Raw genomic sequence first — 16,958 nt, 5'->3', positions numbered from 1 at the left:
TTACCACTCTGCCTGCCCCAGACTCTGGTGGCCCTGCGGAGGGTACAGACTTTGCAACAGCGCAGGTCTGAAGCTTTCCAGAACACCTCAGTGGCTGCCTCTGAAGATCAAAAGGATGAGAAGGGATACAGCGACCACGACCGAAAGATTCTGCAACTGTGTGGTGAGGGCCTGACGGGGCTGACCCTGGAGGGGAAGCACCAGGGCCAGACCTTGGGAGTGAGAAGGGCCTGAGAAGGGAGCCGAACTAAAAAGGCACCATCCAGATATCACTTGGAAAGAGTGTGGGTCTTCCAGGGGGCGGGGTGGGGCCTGAGGAGACACAGGGGTGGAGCACAGAGCAGCCCTCGGTAAGGCAGAGCCCTCTCTGATGTGAGCCCTGCCCTTGCAGGGGAACTCTATGACTTGGATGCCACGTCTCTGCAGCTCAAAGTCCTTCAATATGTGAGTTCCTGAGCATCCTCTCTCCCGCCCCATCTCCCTCCCTTGAACCTCTCATCTCAATTCAGATGGGGACATCCCATCCACTCTACTCTTCCAAAAGCCTGAAGCCCCCGTGAGAGATGAGAGGCTAGAGGGTGGCCCAGCACACTCAGCCCGGCTTGCTCTGTCCCCTTTCAGCTGCAGCAGGAGACACAGGCATCTCACTGCTGCCTCCTGCTGGTGTCAGAGGACAATCTGCAGCTTTCCTGCAAGGTGAGGGGCTGGTCCACTGTGGGCCAGGGAACCTGTGTCTGCCTTTCTCCTCCATTAATCTTTCTCCATTACTGGGTCCCGCAGGTCATTGGAGATAAAGTGCTGGGAGAAGAGATGAGCTTTCCTGTGAGTGCCACCTCCGTCCTCTGCCTTGGAGCCTGCAGGGACCATGAAGTCCTAGCGGGACTAGGAGCCGCTAGAGTATCTTGGTGGGACTAGTCCAGGTCTTGAGGTTTACTTAGAAGTCTTACAAAGGAGCACTGTATCTCATGGTCAGGTTCCGGTAGGAACAATCTCTTACAGGGTAGGCGGAGTCTTATGTGGGGTCAGCTCTCATCCGCTGGAGTATTTCTAAGCACGAGTCTGTTATAATCTCTTTGGAGTCTGCTTATCACTCTCTAGTTAGGGAAGATCTTTCGGTCCACCACTGGTTACTCTAGCCCTCCCTACTCCCCTGTCTTCCACTCCTCAGTGTGAGCTCCATCCATTTTTTGAACTTTTCAAAGAGTTTGTTGAAACTTCCAGTCATGGACGATAAGGATGGGCTGAGATCCCTGATACCCTGGGTCAACTGGGTCTCTCTTCACTCTCCAGTTGACCATGGGACGCCTAGGCCACGTGGTGGAAGACAAGAAGTGCATCCAGTTGAAGGACCTAACTTCTGTAAGCCATGACCATCTTGAGCCAGGGGAGAGGGAGGGGGAGAGCCCTTGTACAGGTTCCAGGGTCTTCAGAATGGGATAGCCTAAAAAAACGAGAGGACAAGGCCGAGAGACTTTGTGCCATTCTCATACTCACGCCATAGCAGGCTGCAGAACGTGGTGGGGAGCTGGGGAAGGAAGCCCACTGCCCCCTCCTCTGCCGTGGCTCACTTGTGTCTCTGCAGGACGATGTGCAGCAGCTACAAAACATGTTGGGCTGTGAGCTGCAGGCTATGCTGTGTGTCCCTGTCATCAGCCGGGCCACCGACCAGGTGGTGGCTCTGGCTTGCGCCTTCAACAAGCTTGGAGGAGACTTGTGAGTTTGGGGGTGCAGGGGGCCAGGGTAACAATGTGAGAAGGGGCTAGGCAGAGGCGCTCCCCAGCCTCAGTTTGTTAGTGCATGACGCTGACTCTCCACCATCCTTCTTGTTTTTGCCACCACCTCTCCATCAGGTTGTGGGGGTGGGGGGGTGGGGGGGTTGGGGGCCTCGCAGAAGAGCAGGAGGACAGCCGGCTATCATCTTGGCAAGTCTCTAGTCTGAGGGGGGAGACTAGCCTTGGTCTGAGTGACTCCAACCAGAGAAGGGAGATATGGCTTTGGCTTCAAGAAGCAATAGCTCTCTTGATGTGGTGGCATGGCGGTAACTGCAGCTTCTAGGGAGTCTGAAGTGGGGGGAGGGTCACTTGAGCCTAGCAGCTCTGGGCTAGCCACAACCCCGCCTCAAACAAACAGAAACAAAGCAGTAGCCTCAGGAGGAACCCACATTTTGGTCTGAGGACAAGTAGAAGTTTCCCTGGAGAGAGCACTCAGCCTGAAGGGCAGGGAGTGCAGAGAGTTCCGTTAGCTGGTAGATATGGGCTTCCTGGCAGCAAGGAGGAAAGGAGACAGCCCATCTTGCGTCCTGTCTCCGGTGAACCCCCACTTCCTCCAGGTTCACAGACCAGGATGAGCATGTGATCCAGCACTGCTTCCACTACACGGGCACGGTGCTCACCAGCACCTTGGCCTTCCAGAAGGAGCAGAAGCTCAAGTGTGAGTGCCAGGTGAGAGCCTGCCTCGAGCTTTTCCTCGGGGACCAGCTCCAACCCCGGAAGGCTGTCCACAAGAGCGGGTGTGTGCCTAGCTCTGCCCTGGTAACTAGATAACCTAGTGACCTGGAAGTCTCTTAAAGAGGGAGGTCAGTGGATCCCTGGGCTCTAGGCACTGTCTGTGATTGCCCTCTAGTGTCTAACGTTGGCACTACCACAACATCTGGGCAGCAGGAGGCAAAGGCGGCTGGACTCATCGTCACTCGCTATTCCCCTACTCTTTCACCTAGTAGCTAAAGGTTTTCATTAGACACACAGTCTCCAGCCTATTCTAGGAGCCCTGGGGAAGGAATGAGGACAGCCCGGGGCCATTGGCAGCAGGGAATTGGTTAGGGTGAGCCCTGACCCAACACTGTGGTCTTCACTTCCCCCTTCTCAGGCTCTTCTCCAAGTGGCAAAGAACCTCTTCACTCACCTGGGTGAGTGCCTGACTGTCTTCCACACAGGCTGTCTGGGGAGGGGACGTGGAGGGCTTGCCTGGCGTTCCTCAAGTCTCACGTGCCTCTCCTTACCCTCCTCTAGATGACGTCTCTGTCCTGCTCCAGGAGATCATCACCGAGGCCAGAAACCTCAGCAACGCGGAGATGTGAGCAGAAGTGGGCTGGGGAGGGAGACGGGCCTCAGTCCTCACCACCTCTGCCCTGCCCCTGCCTCCTTGTCTGGCATTTCCTTCTGACTGGGCCCTTATTTCAGCCAGGACAGTGTCAGCTTTGCTTGCTCTGGGTTTCAGTGACACATAGCAGGAACTAAAAACGATACAATACAAAACAAACAAAAAGCAAACGGAGAAATGCTTGGAAATGACCAGCCTCGAGAGGAGTATGTCGGGTCAGGACACTCCTCCAGGGCCTCAGAAAGAGGGGCCAACCACTTCTCTCCACAGCTGCTCGGTGTTCCTGCTGGATCAGAATGAGCTGGTGGCCAAGGTGTTCGATGGCGGCGTGGTGGACGATGAGGTGAGGAAGTATGGACGCAAGGGCCCTGGGAAACAAGTCACATTTGAAGGTTGTCTATAGCCAGGCCAACTCTGCTTTCTACTCCATCCCTGTCTGGGCAGAGTTATGAGATCCGCATCCCAGCGGACCAGGGCATCGCTGGCCACGTGGCGACCACGGGCCAGATCCTGAACATCCCAGACGCATACGCCCATCCGCTTTTCTATCGCGGCGTAGACGACAGCACTGGCTTCCGCACGCGCAACATCCTCTGCTTCCCTATCAAAAACGAGAACCAGGGTGAGGACGCCTGGCTGCCGGGGGCGGGACCTGGAGGGGCGGGGCGAGGCCAGGGCGGGGCCAGGGCGGGGCATAGTGGAAGGCGGTCTTAGTTTCTTCCGATTCTTTAGGGTCCTGGAGTTGAAAGGATTGGGGTTGTCCGGGCTTGAACCATTACTTCTAGAGGAGTAAAGAAAAAGCAGGTCTCACTGGACCCCTTCCCTAGCGGTTCCTGTCTTCTTTCTCTTCCCAGAGGTCATTGGTGTGGCTGAACTAGTGAACAAGATCAATGGGCCATGGTTCAGCAAGTTCGACGAGGACCTGGCCACAGCCTTCTCCATCTACTGCGGCATCAGCATTGCTCACGTGAGGGAGCGCGACTGGGGCAGGGAGGGTGGCCTTCGACTCCCCACTCTTTGCTCTGGCCTGTCCATCCACACACAGCATGAAAGCTGGCTGTACTGTTTTCAGTCCTGTCCACACAGCTTCTGAGAATCTTAAAAAAAAAAAAAAAGACCAAACAAAACGCCTAGATCTGCTGGGCTGGTGGTATGGGCCTGTAATCTTGGAACCTGAAAGGGAATAGCAGAAGGATCAGGAGTTAATTGGAGGCCAGCCTGGGCTACATACATAAGACACTGTCTCAACAAACCAAAAATCCCAATACACACATACAAAACCCTATTGCTAGAACACCACCTCTTCCCCAGTAATTCCAGTTTAATGTACTAGTCAGTGCTAGTAGGTGACTTTTTTTTTCTTTTTCTTTTTCTTTCTTTTTTTTTTTTTTTTTTTTTTTGGCAAATATTGGATCTTTCTGCCCTGGCTTTTTGGCAGCACTAGCCTGAAAATCCAGTCTAGGTTCCCGAGTCAATTCCTTCTTCTGATCTGCACCAAGGGCTGCCAGGTTCCATCATTGAAGTCTGGGTCAGGCTCAGCAGACGCATGCGCTCAGTGCCTCAGTGGTTAAGAAAATGGGGAAGGCCAGTCAGAGAGCTGAGATGAGCGTGGGGGTGGAGCCTGAAGACTGGGCTCTTGCTAATGGCGCACACTGGGCCTCCAATGGGACTGGAAGGAGGGCTTCTGCAATCGTACCCCTTTCTGGGCATTCTGAGGGTGTCACGGCCTCCAACTCCAGCCCCATCGTTTTCACTTTCTCTCCCAGTCTCTTCTATACAAAAAAGTGAACGAGGCCCAGTACCGCAGCCACCTGGCCAATGAGATGATGATGTACCATATGAAGGTGAGGCTTGCTCCGAACTTCTGCCCTTCTTATGGTTTCCTGTCTCCCAGACTCCTCTGCAACCCAGGCCCAGCCTGAGCTTTCTTATCCTTGGTTCTTGAGAATGACAACAGACTACACCAGTACCTGGCCTCCTGCTCTGCCTAGGGACTGTCTCCTTGCCCCCCATCTCCCATTCCACTCTCCCAAGCCTTTTCTCAGTCCAGCCCCAGTCTGGAAACAGTCAGCAGGCTTTCACCCAGGGAACAATTTCGTTCTGACAGCTACCCCCTATCCCATGTCCATTTAGGGAAGTCCCGAAAGCGCTGAAACCTTGCTCGGGGCTTCTCACTACCAATCTCTATCCCAGCATGATTGCAATTGCTGACCCTCCAATCCCATTCCCAAGCCCTGTTTCCAAAGAGCTACCTCAAGCCTTAGCTTAGAGTATATGACAGTCACTGTTCACTGAGGCATTTCCTCTCACCTGTGTTCCAAACTTTGGGAATATGCACAGAGCAGTAGCAGGAAACTCTTCTCGAGAGACAAGTTGCTAGACCTGGTGTCTGTGAAAGGCTATCGCAGGTTGGGCTGTCACAAAGGGGGCATTCTCTAGCTTTCCCTTTGGCTGTCACACATGTGGTCATCTGCTTGTAAGCAAGCACATGTGGGCTGCCGTCCTGCGGTGATCTGTCCAATGATAATATGAAGAATTGGAATCCAGCTTGATGTATGCTGGGCAAGGGATCCCCCCATCTGCATGGGAATTTGATAGAGAGGCCATCAGCTAATGCCTGGCTTGTCTGCACTAGGTCTCTGACGATGAGTATACCAAACTTCTCCACGATGGGATCCAGCCTGTGGCTGCCATTGACTCCAACTTTGCCAACTTTACCTACACTCCTCGCTCTCTGCCTGAAGATGATACTTCTATGGTGAACTGGCCCTTCTCAGTTGGGGGTTGAGCGTGGGAAGTATAGATGTCAGTTAGATGTGTATAAGAACTTCCGGGTGAGGCAGAAACACCAAAGAGGGCTATCGGGCTCCTTCAGAGATAGATAGGTTGGGCGTGCTTCTCAGGACCATGGGGCTGCTTAGGGGGCAGCAATGGTCTGGATGGGCCCAAAGCTGCCCTGGGTGTGTGGCCTTGAACCTTATAACAACCCTGTCCCTGATCTAAGACTGTGTATGAGCTTGCTTCCAAGAAGTCTTAGCTTCCAAAACCCTCAAATTTTGGATAGTTCACAGCTTGGCACATGACTGTTCATCAATTTAATTGTCCTTTAGTTTAGGTTTAGAGTTTCAAGACTCTCACTATTTATTGTGAGGATTCCAGAGAGGTGACAGTACCGGTCCCTCTGACGTCCCCTCCTGTGCTTGCAGGCCATCCTGAGCATGCTGCAAGATATGAACTTCATCAATAACTACAAAATTGACTGCCCAACTCTGGCCCGGTATGTGCCTGGCACTGCCCTTGGAGCAGGGCCTCTGTCTCCAGCTCAGATTGCTTCCGTCTTGTGTCCATTGCCCCAAGCATTCTTAGGAGGGATCTTTTATTATTTATTTATATTTTTTAGTTTTTATTTGATGTGCATTGGTATTGATGTATGTCTATGTGAAGGTGTCAGATCTTGGAGTTACAAACAGTTGTGAGCTGCCATGTGGGGGCTGGGAATTGAACTCGGGTCCTCTTGGAGAACAGCCAGTTCTCCCAACCGCTAAGCCATCTCTCTAGGCCCGAGGAAGGGATCTTTTAAAGATGCCTGGAAGAGGACTGGATCTGTTGGGGTGGGGAAGGATCTGTGACTGAGAAGCCATTCTCAGACACTGGATCGTGCAGAAAGAAAGGCAAGCGAATGTAATGGGCTTCCCGAAGGAGGCGAGGCTGAGGCCCCTCTGCTGCCTTGGCTCCCCCAGGTTCTGTTTGATGGTGAAGAAAGGCTACCGGGATCCACCCTACCACAACTGGATGCATGCCTTCTCTGTCTCTCACTTCTGCTACCTGCTCTACAAGAACCTGGAACTTTCCAGCTACCTCGAGTAAGTGGCTGTCTTTCCACACCTGCCAGCCATGAAGCCCAGCTGTGTTTCAGGTCTTCTACCTGGCCACTTGTCCTGTCCTCTTTGCTTAGCAGGGCACACCATACAGCCCCAGCTTCCGCAAGGGAGCTGCTCAGTCGCAGAGAATGATGGGCCTGATTCCCCCAGGGCTGGGGCACTCCAAAGGAGAGCCGCTTTCCGGAAGCTCCCGACTAGGTGGCCCCTGGGCTTCTCCTCCAGCTGTCTTCTCTGAAGTGCCCAGGAGGAAGCTCAGGATGACATTTCTCTTTTCTGCTTCCCCCTCAGGGACATCGAGATCTTCGCCTTGTTTATTTCCTGCATGTGTCACGACCTGGACCACAGAGGCACAAACAACTCCTTCCAGGTGGCCTCGGTGAGAGCCTGCCTTCCTCACAGTGGGGACCCTCTGCCTTGCCCTTCTCTGCCTGAGGAGACGTGGCAGTGAGACCCCCAGCCTGGATGGGAGGAGGGAGCAATCACCTCAGTAGGAGGTGCAGATGGGAGGGGTAACCCGAACCTTCCTGGACTGTTCCAGAAATCCGTTCTGGCTGCACTCTACAGCTCAGAGGGCTCTGTCATGGAGGTAAATTGCCATCCTGCCCAGCCCCTGTCCTGAACCTCTAAAGGCCAGCAACTTTGAAGCTAGACAGTTGTCATGCCATGCTCTCCAGCTAGCTGCCAGAGTTGTGCCTCGTGGGCCTCGTACAGGGTGGATCTGTGACTAGGGACACTGGGTCAACCTAAGACAGGTTTGCAAGGCCAGTGGGAACAGAGAAGCCCTGCCCCCTGCCCTCCCTTAAACCTGCAGGTCCCTTCAGGCCTGGGTCAACGCCAATCCTGGAGCTGGTTTGCTCTCAGGGACCTCTTGAGTCAGGAACAAGATCCCCCTGTGTAGGAGCCACATTTCCAAGGTCACCTTGCCCCAGGCTGTCTCCCACTGCACCCCCCATTTGCACCCTTAGAGATATATGGCATGCTCACTGTCTCCCAGGAGTCCCCATGGCAGCCCTGGTTTTACCCTCTGTCCCCTGGGAAGAGCCTGCTCCTCTCCCAAATGACAGCCCTTCACTCTCAGGAGACAGGGCCCTGCCCTCGCCTCCTCACTGCCTCCCCCTGTCAGCAAGCAAACATTTTCTGCATGAATTAGTGTCCAGGACATCAGGGGATCGGTTCAGGATTTTCTTCCAGCCTTTTGAGGCCCTCTGAGCAGATCTTATCAGGCCTCTTCACATGGCAGCTGAGGGCTCTGAGCCATGGAGTTGGCCCGGGACTGGCCTGGGGCCACAGAGGGTTCCAGTGACTGACTCCTCACGCCCTTTTCTGCTTGCCCCACTGTGTCCCGTCTCCCCGCAGAGGCATCACTTTGCTCAGGCCATTGCCATCCTCAACACCCATGGCTGCAACATCTTCGACCACTTCTCCCGGAAGGTGATGGGGTTGTGTGGGGGTTTGCCTGGTGGGAGCTGGGCACTGGCTGGACAGAAGGAGCAGATCTGCCTTGGAGTGGATGGGATGTGTGCAGCAGGGACCGTGATGCCCCTTCCCTGACCCTCTCCAGGACTACCAGCGCATGCTGGACCTGATGAGAGACATCATCTTGGCCACAGACCTGGCACACCACCTCCGCATCTTCAAGGACCTGCAGAAGATGGCTGAAGGTGCCACACCTCGCCACTGGGGAGGGATGGGTGGTTTAGCACCAACATCTGCCCACCTGAACATCTGCCATGGTTCTGGTGTCCACCCAGGCAGACCCAGTACTGGCCTCCCAGATTTCACTGGTGTGCTTTGTGCCCCCACTGTGGGACAGGCTGTGGGGCCCTTGCTCTCAGAAGGGACAGGAGCCTGGACCTTCTCCTTGACTCCATTGTCCCTCCACCAGTGGGCTACGACCGAACGAACAAACAGCACCACAGGCTTCTCCTCTGCCTCCTCATGACCTCCTGTGATCTCTCTGACCAGACGAAGGGCTGGAAGACCACCCGAAAGATTGCGGTAAGAGCAAGTACAGGTTGTATTTTGGGGACTCAGAAATACAAGCCACCTCAGGGCCACCGATGAAATAACCCAGAGACGGGCACCAGCTTATCCAAGGTCACACAGTAAATGAGTGGGAAGTGGGCAGAATCCGGGCCGAGGGCAGGCCCTGGGTGGGGCCGAGACACTCAGGTTGTCACCCTGGGAATAGGCTTAGGTGGACAGATCTCACTCGCAGGAAATGATGACAGTAATGTCTTCCAGGAGCTGATCTACAAAGAGTTCTTCTCCCAGGGAGACTTGGTATGTGTCAGGTGACCTCAGAATGCCCAGGGTGGTGGTGTGCGGGGAGGTGGTGGTGTGCGGGGAGGTGGGGTGTTCCTAGCACGAGACTGGGAGAGTTTGGGTTAGCTGGTCCTGCCTGGTACCTGATGGAGAGGCAGGCCTGATGCTATGGTGTGTGCAGGAGAAAGCCATGGGCAACAGACCAATGGAGATGATGGACCGGGAGAAGGCCTACATCCCTGAGCTGCAGATCAGCTTCATGGAGCACATCGCCATGCCCATCTACAAGTGAGCTTGTGGGCACAGCTGGGACCATGGGAGAGAGGGCAGGGCAGTCACCTCAGGGTTGACAAGAGGCCCTGCCGCTTTATCTCCAGACCCTAGCAGAAAGGGGGCTTCATGCCGTGTCTGCTGTTTTCTGACCTCTAACCCCATCCCCTGCACCCCCAGGCTGTTACAGGACCTGTTCCCCAAGGCGGCAGAGCTGTATGAACGTGTGGCCTCCAACCGTGAGCACTGGACCAAGGTGTCTCACAAGTTCACCATCCGCGGCCTCCCGAGCAACAATTCTCTGGACTTCCTGGACGAGGAGTATGAGGTGCCCGGTTTGGACGGCACTAGGGCTCCTGTCAACGGCTGCTGCAGCCTTGAGGCTGAGTGACCCCTCTGGGGGCACTCCCTGCCCAGCCCTCGCTCCGTAGCTCTCTTCCAGTCAGTCTGAGGCATTGGGAACCAGAGCCGAGGGTCCTGGGTTCTAGGCCAGGACGTCCACGCTACCCTTTCCAGGCCTCGGGAAGCAGGATTCCCATTCTCAGATTTGCCCATTTGTTCTTCAAGAGCACAGGGTGAGCAGAGGCAGGGGCTGCTTTCTGCACCTCTGGCCATACCTGCCCAGTCCTGCTCAAGCCGCTCTATCTCTGAGCTGTGTCATGGTTCCTTCTGTGACCCCTTTATAGCCCGACTAGGTCAATAGCCTTGTTTTCCTGAGGGAATCCCCATTTCCTGGGACTCCAAGATCCTCATGGAAGAAACTGCTGAGTTAGCAGAGGACATAAAACAGCCACCAGCTAGTAATAGCCATAGGATAAAGTGTCCTGAGGACCTCTGTGCTTCTGGTAGGGCTGGGACCTAGGAGGAAGCTGACAGCCAGGGAGCTCAGTGCTCTCAGGTGGTGTGACCTGAAGCCAGTTCCTTTCCCTAGCTAGGCAAGACCGGATTGTTACACAGTCTGCTCTCTCTTTAGATCAAAGTTTCCATCCTTCTGTGGAGTCCTTGAGTGTCTGTGGCAGGCTCTGCCACCCTAAGACACAGAAGGCTGAACCTTTTTTTCCCTCTGTGTGTGTCCCCTTGGCCTGAGCCCCTCTCCCATTCCTGCCATCAGGGAGGGGCCTAGCCTCACCCCGCAGGGCTTCTCTCCTCTTTAAGGCCATATCCACACGTACTGGGGGGAGACTCCCCCTAGGGCTGGGCCTCTTCTGTTTCGTTCTGTGTGTGTTGTGGGTGGGGGAGGGGCCGCCTGCCTTACCTACTCTGAGTTGCCTTTAGAGAGAGATGCATTTTTTCTAGGACTCTGTGCACCTGTTGTATGTGGTCCTGTGGGCTGAGTGCTTTGTACATGAGAATAAATCTATTTCTTTCTACCAACCCTCCCCCAGGAGGCCGCTGTGGACTCTGTCTATGCATTAGGTGGAGGGGAAGCAGCTGGCACAGGCAAGCACCCTAGAAACTCTGTGACTCCTCTAGCCCTTGTGCCTAATCACTTTCCTGGGACACCGCTGTCCTGGAGGGCTAGGGGTGGTGGGACCCAGAGGCTCAGGTGTGAGACAACGGGAGAATGCACCAGTTGGCAGTCCATGGCCTGGAGAGGAAGCCGCTTGGAGGAGGTGAGCTGTGGCTCTTTCTACACCTCTGCGTGCTGGCCTGCCCTGGTCATGATGCCCATAGAGCCAGCACCTGGACCTCAGAGCCTCTGTTTGCCTGCAGGGTTGTCTGGGTAACCATCAGTTCTACATCCCAGTTTTTCCAAGTGTTACGGAAGGGGTGTCCCTGAGTGTGAGTCTCCATGCTGAATTTGACACTGGTTTATGTCTGTGGAGTTTGTCCCTGCTTGCCCAGCTGCTGGGAACAGTGAGGAGGCTCCTCCCCTCAGTTTGCCTAGCCCCTCCTCTCCACGTCCTTGTTCACCACATCCTGACCAATCAACAACAATCTGTGAGGAGCCTGGACCTTGCTCTCCGAGGGCGGATAGGCTTGGAGGAGTCCTAGAGAGCCATCTTGTGACCACAGCAATGTCCTGGGATGCCAACCTCACCTTTGGCCCATAGGCTATGGTTTTGGAATCAGATGTCTAGACTGAGTGATCTCAGAATGTCCAGGCTGGTCCCTGACCTCCAGATGCAGGTTTCATGTGACCAGTCCTGTTTTGAGCTCCCCTAGGGTCTCTGTCTTCTCAGAGTCATGGGCTCCTTGGCTAGGCTAGGGGTCAGTGGGGTCAGGACTGGAAGAAGATGGTTAGCTTGCACCATCAGCCTTGGACAACCTGAGTGCAAACCCTCTACCTGCATCCAGTGTCCATCCCAGCCTATGCCTTCCTCTGGGTTCAGGTTATGATATCTGCCCCCGCCCCTCCGCCGTCAAATCAGGTGGGTAACCTGCAAGTCATGTTCTGTGCATGCAAAACTCCATGCCGGGTTTTGTCCTGACCTGTTCTTTACTTGTGGCCTGAAGGAGGCTAGATGAAGGTGGTGATCCAGCTCATTCACAGGCGCCTGGGTGCCAGGCCTTGGTGTGCCCGTTGGTGGCCCAAGCCTGAGAGCCACAGTTAAGCTGAAGGAGGAACACGGACTGTTTCCCTGCAGGTAAGACAGGAGAGGCCCTGCGGTGGAACAAACTGTTCCTGTGAAGGCACAGATGAAGGGCAGGTGACTTGGGAGGGAGGGCAGAGACAAAGGGGTGAGGCCCAGGAAGGGCGCAGATGCCAAGTGTGCTGCCTGCCTCTCTGGTGAAGCTTGGCCCTTGCTGGATGTGTGTGGCCCTGAGAGTTTCTGGTTCACAGGACTCGGTGAACAGTGGATTGTGGTTGCTGAGAGAAGACTGGAAAGCTTGCCCTACCCCTACTATGAGGATGGGAGGAGCTCTTGGCATGACTGAACTTTCTGGCAGAGTGGTCAGGGCAGCTACCTGGGGATGTCAGGGAAGAAGACTAGGAGCAGGGACAAGGTTAGGGGGAAGGGCTATCTTTGCCTAGAGCCTGCAGGCAACTCTCATAAAGTCATGGGACACAATGCCAGCCCCTCTGGCCCCTTGTAACTATCCTGCCTTCCAGATTTAAGAGCTCCAGGTGGTATTTTATTTGAACATCACAAGATTCTATGGCATAGGTGCCACTGGCCAATTGTGTAGCTGAGTGGTTCGAGGCTTGGAGAGTTCTTCGCCAAGACTAGGCTGTCTGGCTCCTCCCAAGGCCTCTTTGTAGGAGAGAAGGCTATTCTGGAGGACACGAGCTCCCGCTGCGGTCTGGGCAGTCTGGGCAGTACTGTCATGGGACCTGTGGGTGACAAGCAAGAGGTCGGGTCCCAGAGAAGGAACTGGAATGGGGAAGGAGTGCACGGCGTCCTGTGTTTTTAGCAGAGGTTCTCACCCTCCTGATGCTGCGACCCCTCTACTATGCTTCCTGGTGTGGTGGTGACTCCCAACCTTCAAATGATTTCCTTTGCGGCTTCCTAACCGTAATTTTGCTACTGTTATGAATAGTAAGTAAATACCTGTGTTTTCTGATGGTCTTAGGCCACCCCAAAGGGGCCATAACCCACAGGTTGAAGGGGTGAGGTGGCGTGTAGTGCTGGCTGCTGTGGCCCAGCAGGTGGTACCACCAACGCAACCTCTGCTCTCCAGAGGTCAGGGAAAGGTTCCTGTTGGTGTATTCCAGGGTTAACGTCTTTCCTGTTCACCTATAGAAGCCCCTCTCACACTCAGTCACACAACGGCATTCCCACGCCAACACACACACCACACAGATACACACACAGACACACACACACCACACACACAGACACACACCCCACACAGACACACACAGAGACACACACTCAGATATACAGACACACACACCCCACACATACCACAGACACACACTCAGACATACACACACACACACACACACACACACACACACACGCGCGCGCGCGCGCGCGCGCGCGCACATGCGCGCGCACGCCTCGGATGTCTGTTCTCTTCCACACACTCATCACATGCAGACCCTTAGACGGTCAGCTCTATACACAGCAGCCTCTAAGGCTGTTCTCTGACCAGGAAACAAGACTATGAGTTCTGCCTGAGTGCTATGCCATATCCCTGGGGGAAAGGGTCTGCCTGCTGAGTGGTCTTTCTCTCTGGTGCCCTTGAGGAAGGCAGGACAAACTTTGTGGTCAGGTGTTTGGAGAACTGATACCCCCACCTCTGCCCTGAGTGTGAACGGTGGCAAGATAGCACTGGAGTCAGCGGACAGAGCAGCAAGTCCTTCCCGCACCTCTGAGGTGGGATAGGCAGGTGGAGCCTGGGCTCAGGGGAGGACAGGCAGGTGGGGAGGAAGGGCAGGCTGGGAGACAGAGAGTTAGGGGGCTTGTTCAAAGCCCCTGCCCTCATCGCTGCTAACCCTCTCAGCACTGGGTCTCTAAGAAGGGACTTGGGGCTGGATGGTGGTGGTGCGCACCTTTAATCCCAGCACTTGAGAGGCAGAGGCAGGCGGATCTCTGTGAAGAAAGAGGAGGAGGAGGAGGAAGGAGAAGGCAGGGAGAGAGGAGGAGGAGGGAGAGGAGGAGAAGGAGGAGGAGGAGGGAGAGGAGAAGAAGCAGGAGGAGGAGGAGGAAAGAGAAGAGGAGGAGGGAGAGGAGGAGTAGGAGGAGTAGGAGGGAATTGGGGAGAGTGGCATCCTGGATGGGTGAATGGAGGACGGTAGGGAGTGGACAGATAGAGTGAAGGTAATTGAGAGTGTTTTACAGTCCTTACGTTTGTGTGTGTGTGTGTGTGTGTGTGTGTGTGTGTGAGAGAGAGAGAGAGAGAGAGAGAGAGAGAGAGAGAGAGGAACTGGGACCCCAGGGAGATGTGGGCAGCCATTACCTGAGAGGCCAGGCTCTGGGCAGCAATTGGGGGGCAGGGAAAGGAAGATGGGAAGGCAGCATGGGTGAGGGGCAGGGATATTGATGGGAGGCCTTGTCTAAGACAAGTTCATGTTTGTGGGTTCCCTCACCACACAGACACCTGGGCTCCTTGTCCTCCAGTCCTCCAGAGCTGTCCCTCCTCTCAGGACAGGATAGGTACCGGATTCCTCGCTCTTTTGTTCACCATCTGAAAAGAGCCTTGCTGGAATACCAGGATGGGAGGGAGGCTGTCCCACGTCCCATGGGGAGCTGCATGTGTGTAGGAAGCAGAGGGCGTTCTCATGTTGGGAGACTGGTGGGGTCAGGTGTGACAACCAGTGAGGATGGCTTCCGGCCAGCATGGTGCCCTTCCCAATCCACAGGTCATTTAGAAGTGGGAAGTGTGGGATCTTAGGACCAGAGCACAGCAGCCTGGGCTGCGGGACGTGAAGAGGGAGCAAAGTGACAAACCAGGTTGGAGGAAAGCACTGGTATCCTCCAGGCTGCCCTGCAGACAGCTGTGCACATCTGGGAGCCAGTTCCTCATGCTGCTGTCAGGCGGCTCCAGCTAGGAAATCCACAGCGTCCTGCTGTGGCTGTGACGTGCTGAGAGCTCACCTCCACCACCTGGAACTCATCCCCTAGGGCTCTTCACCCCAAGGTACCCCAAGGCAAAAGAGTACACTGGTTAGAAGAAAGACGGAAAACCAGACCACACAGGGAACTCTGAGGCAGACTTTCTGCAGCAGATGGGCCTGCTCTAAAATAAATGCTTTAAATTTACTCAATGAGATATAGGCAGATAATAGCAGCATGAAGTTAGAGCAAGAAATCTTCATAAAAGAACCAAGTAGAAGAGTCAGGCATGAAGGAAAATGGTTGGAGTAGAGAAGGCTGTGAGTGGGGTGGCCATGGTGGATACTGCTGGAGAGAGTTGAGAAATCTGACATTAGCTCGACAAAGGCAGGGAGGGGATGGGACCAGGAGCAAGTGTCCCAGTGAGTGTGGCTTCATAGAAGAAGGTGGAGCTTCACGCTCCGGATAACACACAAGCAGTTTGGACAGAAGAGGGGAGAGGAAGTCAGCGGGGGTGCCAGGCTTTGTGACTCGTGCCTGCAATCCCAGGATTTGGGAGGCCCAGGCAGGAGGATTGTGAGTTCAAGTCTAACCTAGGCTACAAAATAAGTTCCAGGATGGCATAGCAAGAGCGTGTCTAAAAAGTGAACAAGAGTTGATGCAAATGTACTTTATTTTAAAAAAAATCACAAGACCTAAGATTAAAGGGGTCATATCCACCAGGAGAGATGGAGGGAAAAACTGGACATCAGATACATTAGTTCAGAAATTTAAGATCACTAACACAAGGAAAATTCCAGAAACAAGACTGAAGCAGAATTCTCAACATTATTCATTGCTGATCGAAATGCAAAATGGCACAGGCTAAAAGCAGCTACACACATCTTCAGGGCTCACTATGGAACACGCCATCTTCCTGCACATGCAGAATATTTGAGAAAGAGGCCATCTAGGGAGCCACATAGAGGCCTATAAATGACCTATAAACTACAGTGTTTTCTGACTTCAGAGTAATAAATATAATCTTTAATACATAGTGATAATAAAAATAATACATTTCTATAAGTTTGGGAGCTAAATTTGTTAATAAACTGTTATTAAGTTTCTTGTCAGTTAAAAAAAGTTTAAAGAATCTTACCATTTTATTCTTTACACTACAAGATTCTTAGGATTAGATTGCAAAAACCCTTCACCACATTGTAAAATGGCCAAGGCAGTACTTAGTGAAATTTACATCTTTAAGGTTATTCAGTAGAAAATAAAATAATTCAAAAGATGAGTGAAGTAAATGAGTTAAGCTTTCAACTCCAGAAGCTGAGTCATAAAAAGGAAAGTAAATATAAGGCAACAGTACAGAGAAGATTGTCAAAGCCACCAGCCTGGTTCTTTGAAAAGATTAGTGAGACTGACCTCTGGTAAGAACAATTATTAAAAAGAAGGGACTGGAGAGATGGTTCACTAGATGCCTCTCCTGAGGACCCACGTTTGGCTCCCAGTATCCATGCCCTGCAATTTCTGTTCAAGGGGGATATGATGCCCTCTTCTGGCCTCTGCTGGTACTGCATGCATATGGTGCATAGCCATACATGCAGGCGAAATACCCATACATAAAAAATAAAAAGTGGGGGCTGGAGAGATGGCTCAGTGGTTAAGAGCATTATCTGCTCTTCCAAAGGTCCTGAGTTCAATTCCCGGCAACCACATGGTGGCTCACAACCATCTCTAATGAGGTCTGGTGTCCTCTTCTGGCCTGCAGACATACAAACAGACAGAGTATTGTATACATAATAAATAAATAAATATTAAAAAAATAAAAAGTAAGTAAATCTTAGAAGAAAGATGAAAATATACAAAGTATAAGACAAAACCTAGAACATATTACAGATACCAAAGAATAAAAATCACAATAAAACATGGTAATAAACAACTATAATTTTATAAGCTGAATGAGAAAACCCTTTCTTTTGCTATACTTTTGGTTTCATGAGGCACCATCTGT

At 53.2% G+C, this 16,958-nt stretch overlaps 1 protein-coding gene across 5 annotated transcripts in view; it reads left to right on the top strand.

The window, feature by feature from the left end:
• The window catches only part of Pde2a (phosphodiesterase 2A), an 83,705-nt gene extending 72,816 nt beyond the window's left edge, over positions 1-10,889 (top strand). For all 5 annotated transcript variants that reach the window (XM_085692806.2, XM_085692809.2, XM_085692810.2 and 2 more), the window contains 24 exons: positions 22-163; positions 392-444; positions 622-696; positions 781-822; positions 1,291-1,359; positions 1,583-1,713; positions 2,330-2,441; positions 2,866-2,905; positions 3,009-3,072; positions 3,370-3,442; positions 3,544-3,721; positions 3,954-4,066; positions 4,866-4,943; positions 5,735-5,857; positions 6,306-6,376; positions 6,840-6,962; positions 7,269-7,356; positions 7,519-7,566; positions 8,337-8,411; positions 8,542-8,641; positions 8,866-8,978; positions 9,225-9,263; positions 9,427-9,533; positions 9,696-10,889. In XM_085692806.2, coding sequence (XP_085548932.1) covers positions 22-163; positions 392-444; positions 622-696; positions 781-822; positions 1,291-1,359; positions 1,583-1,713; positions 2,330-2,441; positions 2,866-2,905; positions 3,009-3,072; positions 3,370-3,442; positions 3,544-3,721; positions 3,954-4,066; positions 4,866-4,943; positions 5,735-5,857; positions 6,306-6,376; positions 6,840-6,962; positions 7,269-7,356; positions 7,519-7,566; positions 8,337-8,411; positions 8,542-8,641; positions 8,866-8,978; positions 9,225-9,263; positions 9,427-9,533; positions 9,696-9,906 — 2,268 coding nt within the window. In that variant the 3' untranslated portion in view covers positions 9,907-10,889. The remainder of the gene's footprint in view (positions 1-21; positions 164-391; positions 445-621; positions 697-780; positions 823-1,290; positions 1,360-1,582; positions 1,714-2,329; positions 2,442-2,865; positions 2,906-3,008; positions 3,073-3,369; positions 3,443-3,543; positions 3,722-3,953; positions 4,067-4,865; positions 4,944-5,734; positions 5,858-6,305; positions 6,377-6,839; positions 6,963-7,268; positions 7,357-7,518; positions 7,567-8,336; positions 8,412-8,541; positions 8,642-8,865; positions 8,979-9,224; positions 9,264-9,426; positions 9,534-9,695) is intronic.
• The last annotated feature ends 6,069 nt before the right edge of the window (positions 10,890-16,958 follow it).

Source organism: Myodes glareolus, chromosome 7 (assembly GCF_982192425.1).
Source record: "Myodes glareolus chromosome 7, mMyoGla1.1, whole genome shotgun sequence".
NCBI lineage: Eukaryota > Metazoa > Chordata > Mammalia > Rodentia > Cricetidae > Myodes > Myodes glareolus.
Note: the sequence above shows the minus strand (reverse complement) of the source record. Positions and strands in the feature narration are given on the sequence as shown.